This window comes from Lactuca saligna, chromosome 4 (assembly GCF_052625555.1).
Source record: "Lactuca saligna cultivar CGN05327 chromosome 4, ASM5262555v1, whole genome shotgun sequence".
NCBI lineage: Eukaryota > Viridiplantae > Streptophyta > Magnoliopsida > Asterales > Asteraceae > Lactuca > Lactuca saligna.
In genome coordinates this window covers 235,404,125-235,409,655 of record NC_136420.1, presented here as the reverse complement: position 1 = coordinate 235,409,655, position 5,531 = coordinate 235,404,125, and the positions used below count along the sequence as shown (strand labels likewise).

The following is a 5,531-nucleotide window of genomic DNA, read 5'->3' as shown; positions in this document are numbered from 1 at the left end:
AGTTTTTTTAAATATTATTATTACATTTTAATATGTTAACTTTTTTAATCAACCCATATCATATAATACATGAAATTTACGAAATTTACATGTGATATCTTTCAAAAGGGTTAATATTACTATTCTTCCATGATATACCATGAGTTGTAATCTCATAATATTATCAATTTTTTTATGGGTTTTTTTTTATTATGCATCCCTAAATTATCTTTCGACCCCATTTTTTGGTCTTTTTTTCTTTTTTTATACATCATCAAATTACATTTTTATCTGTTTTTTTTTTTTAATGTTTTTAATGTTATTTTTTGCTTTTAATATTTTTAATAAATAAATAATATTATTTTTTTCATTTGAACTATTTTTCTGTTTTTTATTTTTATTTTTTTGTTTTCATTATTTTTAAATATATTATTATTATTATTATTATTATTAACATTAAAAATGTATTCTTTTCGCTTGGATTATTTTTATTTTTATTTTGACTATAAGTGTGTTACTCTTTTTTGTTCTGACTATTGCTATGTTGTTTTTCCGTACCGACTATCTATGTGTTATTTTTCTGCTCGTAATATTCATATATTATATTTTTCATTCAGATCATTAAAATAACATCTAATCTACTATAATAAAAAAAGATAATTTTGTCACATGTCAATCTCTAGTAAGTTTTGATACTTATCATTTTGTGATAGTTTTTCAATAAATAATATCTACATGTTAATTTATGTTTTTTTATTAAAAAAAATTAAAATTAAAAATACACATAATACTTATACTTATATATGTAAAATATGAAATTCAATAAATATTATACTAAATTGCAATTAATATGTTTCTTCATTCCTTATTTCAATTTTTTAAATATTTATTATTACATTTTAATATTTTAATTTTTTTAATCAACTCGTGTAATACATAAGTTTTACACCTATTATGTTTGAAAATGGTTAATGTTACTATTCTCTGATGATAAACGGTGGGTTATAATCTCACAACATTATCAACTAGGTTAAAACCCGTGGAAATCCACGGTTGATAAATTGAAATAGAATTATAATTTTCATTTTGTTTGTGTAATAAAAAAAACATTTCAAAGTTTACAAAAAGTGAAGAATAGTGATATTGTAATTTATATGAATAAATGAAATGCAATAAAGTGTTTTAAATTGTTTATTTAATATGATGGATGAAATATTATTTTTTACAAGTAAATAAAATATGGTACAAAAACACTGTTTATAAATTCTGAAAAACTTCTTTATAAACAACATTGGAAGTTTGATTGCTGAGGGCACCGTCCTTATCTAAAATTAATAATTTTAATTCATCTCTACTTTGAACTCTAGATAAGGCAACATACAATTGCCCATGTGAAAACACTGGATGTTTGAGAAACAAACCAACCTTCGATAATGATTGTCCCTGACTCTTATTAATGGTCATTGCAAAACATACAGCCAATGGAAACTGTCTTCTTCGGAATTTGAAGGGAATCTTCTTTTCTGATGGAGTTAAAGACATTCTTGGAATAAAAGTACGGTTTCCAATATTAGTTCCAGATATGATACGCGCCTCAATAACACGTTTTCCCAATGATATAACCTAGAGTCTTGTCCCATTGCATAAGCCATTTTTCTGATCAATATTTCTCAGCAACATAACTGGAACACCGAATTTTAAAACTAACTTATGGTTTGGTAAACCTGATACCTTTAGACCATTTAAAACATCAGGTGAATATAAATTTGCATCAAACTGATCATGGACAAATTCAGATTGGCATATACTATCTGAACTTAAGTATTCAACCTCATCTCCTGGAAACTTCGATAACAAACGATCGTTTATTTCCTGAACGACTTCATTCTTTGGAGCAAGTATTGCTCTTTCTTGAAAATAACTTGTATTGTTGTAGTTTTCCAAAATTGAAGGATATACAAAGTCGATTAATGAACCTATAGGATCATGTGGATCATCAATGAGAATATCATCTGGAATATCAATAATTGTTTCACCATCGTTGATACCACCAAGTTTGCCTTCTCATATATCCAACAACCATTCTACAAAATCTTTGATTTTTTCTATATCAGATTGATCCCTTCCAACAGTTAGCCTCATGTTTTTTGTTAATTTATGGATCTTGCAATGTTCCCATAAATATGAAGAACTTAAAGAAGCATTAACAATGTTTTGTCTACTTCCACCAGGAATAACAGGTAGAATCTGTCTGAAATCTCCTCCAAAAACAATAACTTTCCCTCCAAAAGGAATATCTGGGTTGCTAGAATTTTCAGACTTAAATACATCTTTCAAACTTAGATCTAAAGCTTCAAATGCATGCTTATGGACCATAGGAGCTTCATCCCAAATTATCAAAGAGGTTTTTCTCAATAACCTAGCGAGGTCACCATCTCGACTTATTTTATAAACAGAATCCTCTGTTAGTTCAAATGGAATTATAAATCGAGAGTGTGTTGTTCTACCTCCAGGCAATAATAATGAAGCAATCCCACTTGAAGCAACATTTAAAACAATATGAACATCACATTTAATAGCTGCAGATATTGTCTTCCATCTGAGAAGAAGAGTTATGCAGAAATTGTTGTTGCTACACTGTTTTCCAGGTGTGTTGTTTGTTGTTATGCTCTTTCATCAAGGTAACATATTAAGCCAATTAGTTTAATTGTTGAATATTGTAGTGTTTTGGTGAGTAAGAAAAGAAATAAAACCATTACAACAGTTCAACTTTTGTTAGTTTAGTCTTTCAACTTAAGGGCAATATGGTCTTTTTTTGAGTAAATCGGTTACAATAGTGTAAAGATGTCGGTTTTAAACTTGTATAAGTATATATGTTCATTATTTCATCACTTGACTTGTACTCTTGCTTTACTTTGTTGTACCATTGGTTTTTGATATCGATCGATTTGTTCTTGAGTTCTAGTTTGACATCATCAAACGTTTGTTACTCAGAATTGAATTTCAAATTTGCATTAAAATCGAAAGCGGGAGTATGAGTTCGAATCTTCAAAATTGAAAATCGAATTTTAGTGATTTTGTTGTGAGATGAGTATTCAACAGTCAATGGTTTAAGAAAGAAAGTCAAAATTGATTTGGTGTTATTCTTGATCAGTGAATTTCAATGGTTGAGTGGGATGATTGAAGTCGAATTTACATAATAAAATCAATTTTGATTGAAACTTGTTTTGAAGATTTCGTTATGCGAAAATAAGTTTGGACTTCAATTTATATCAAGCAGATGAAGTAAGATCGATTGTTTTGAAATGCGATGTCAAATCTGTTGAAGGGTGTAATGATTATTGTTTTCGAATGGTATGTGTTCGATTGGTTATTGGGTTTGTATACAGGGATCGATTTTAAACGGAGGTTAAAGATTGTGGGAACAAATAACTGTTAAAGTCGATGTTTTCTGGAACGAAGCCTTGGTTATTGAATGAATCATACGAAGGATCTGTTATTTGATTTTGGAATTGGGGCGAATAATCGAACGATTTGGAGTTGCGAATTTGATTTTGAAAAGCCAATCAGTTGGGTTCGCATATGAAAACAGATAAGTTTTGATTTTGGATTCGCAATTGGGTTAATTGGGTTGATGATTGAGGGACGATTCGTGAAGAAAAATGCGAAGTCAAGAAGGACTGTGAAATGTGATTTGTTCAGTATTGGAGTCAAATGCAGTTCACATGTAAAAGCAAAAATGTTCGCATTTGGTAATACAAATCAAAATTGGGTTTCACATATGAGGTTGTATTGATTGGGGTTAAAGATGCGAAGGTGATTATGGTTAATATTCATTTCGCATTTGGTGAGACAAACAACTCAAATGCGAATGAACTAAAAAAAAAATGACTGGAACATGCGAAGAAAGAGGGTGAATGAAGAATGCGAATTTTACAGTAGAATGCGAATTGGGGAAGAAAGCTAAGAATTTCGCATTTGGTCCCTGCTCTTTTCAAGAAATAATAGAAGTTGTCCAACTTCGCAAATGGGGTCATAAAATGATGAAATTGCAGAGGTGTGCTTTGAGAGATGTAGAAGTGAGTGTGTAAGTGTGTGTTAATTATGTAGTCTAGATCTAGATCCTTTTTGTGTAACACCATATACATTCAATATATCTCTTAAACACCCAAATCACCATGTTCAATTGTGCAAGCTTTAATTCCGCATGCCAAACCATGTTCTTATTGATTTCCTTTTTGATTTTTTGTGTTGTTTATAATTTTTCATTTATTTTTTATTTTTTGTTTACTATTGAAAGAGCAATACTTTTGGCTAGTAACAAAAGTTGGTGATGTTAAGGTTAGTAGCATAAAACAATATTTATTATTTGGTGATGTTAAGGTTAGTAGCATAAAACAATATTTATTATTTCATTTTTACTGTCAGTATGAAAAAAAAAACAATATAAATGAAGCCAATGAACATATTTTGAGTTTTCTTTCTACCTAGGACATGCTAGAAAACAAAAAAAATAGAATAAGTTAGCATAAAAGCTAAAGTATGTTGGTATCCTTCTAATATGCAATAAGAACATAAAAGAGAATGAAACAGACTTTGTGCAAATAATATGCAGTATATAATTAATACGAATTGACAATTTTTAGATCTTTATGCTTTAAAAAATGAATCAAATTCTGCACATTCAAGTCAAGTGACATGTGATAATTACATAATGAACAAACCAAAAGGAATAAAAGGTAAGAAGAAAATGGGGACCAAAATTAAGATCAATGACGAATATTTTAATAGGGTAGCGTGATTGTTAAGTGAATAATAATTTTGGGATTATATGATGTTCAGAAACGTGAAACAAAATAACATAGTAAATGCCATTAGAGTACTGAAAAAGTTGAGCCAATGTAATATGAAGAAACGAATATGAAAATCATAAAATTCCAATAAATCCAACTTAAAATAAAGAAACTTAAAAATGTAAACGGCTTAGGAGTCTATGATGCTGAAACAAAATTAAGCACAAAGTAATATTGTTTGTAGAAGTAAAGTGCATTTACTTTTCTTTCTTGGATACCAAAAGAGGGATTGATTGTTCATCTGGTGGTGACAACCGAGGAGTTTTAGAAGTAGACAAATTCTCCATTTCATCAAGATCTATGCATGTAGCAAGGTTTCTTTTTAATTCAGTTGGTGTAGAAAACAACTTTGTAGGACTTGTTGCAGTTGAGTTGTCCCTAGCACACGGTGTTAAATTTTCACCTGTGTGTGAAAAAGAATCCTACAATAAATTTTAGTTAGTTCTTATACATTAAATTGAAATATTTAAAAATTATATTTAAAAAAGTAGAACCTTCACAACTTTGGTCTCTTGGGAGGCAATATCTGAAGAACCAATAATGAATGAATCAGAATTATCATGTTGCATTATAAGATCAAAAGAAAATGTTATTTTACTCATGTATAATTGGGCCAATGTCGTAAAAGAAGTAGAAAAGGGTAAGATGACAGTTATAAGCAATAAAAACCTATATCATAGACTATAGTAGAAATTTTTT

At 29.0% G+C, this 5,531-nt stretch overlaps 1 protein-coding gene across 1 annotated transcript; it reads right to left on the bottom strand.

The window, feature by feature from the left end:
• Window positions 1-1,602: 1,602 nt before the first annotated feature.
• Window positions 1,603-5,119, bottom strand: LOC145040542 (uncharacterized). Its single transcript, XM_078988457.1, has 3 exons — window positions 5,051-5,119; window positions 2,148-2,649; window positions 1,603-2,039 (listed from the first exon to the last, which is right to left on the bottom strand). Exons 1-3 carry the CDS (start codon window positions 5,117-5,119, stop codon window positions 1,603-1,605), a joined length of 1,008 nt encoding a protein of 335 aa, XP_078844583.1.
• Window positions 5,120-5,531: the final 412 nt, after the last annotated feature.

Bases quoted from the DNA above. Each gene is read 5' to 3' on its own strand.
- LOC145040542 (XM_078988457.1), bottom strand. From the start codon at position 5,119: ATGGAGAATTTGTCTACTTCTAAAACTCCTCGGTTGTCACCACCAGAT. The intron at 2,650-5,050 runs GTATCCAAGAAA...CCTTGATGAAAG, and splicing joins AACAATCAATCCCTCTTTTG to AGCATAACAACAAACAACAC. The intron at 2,040-2,147 runs GCAAGATCCATA...ATATATGAGAAG, and splicing joins TTCATATTTATGGGAACATT to GCAAACTTGGTGGTATCAAC.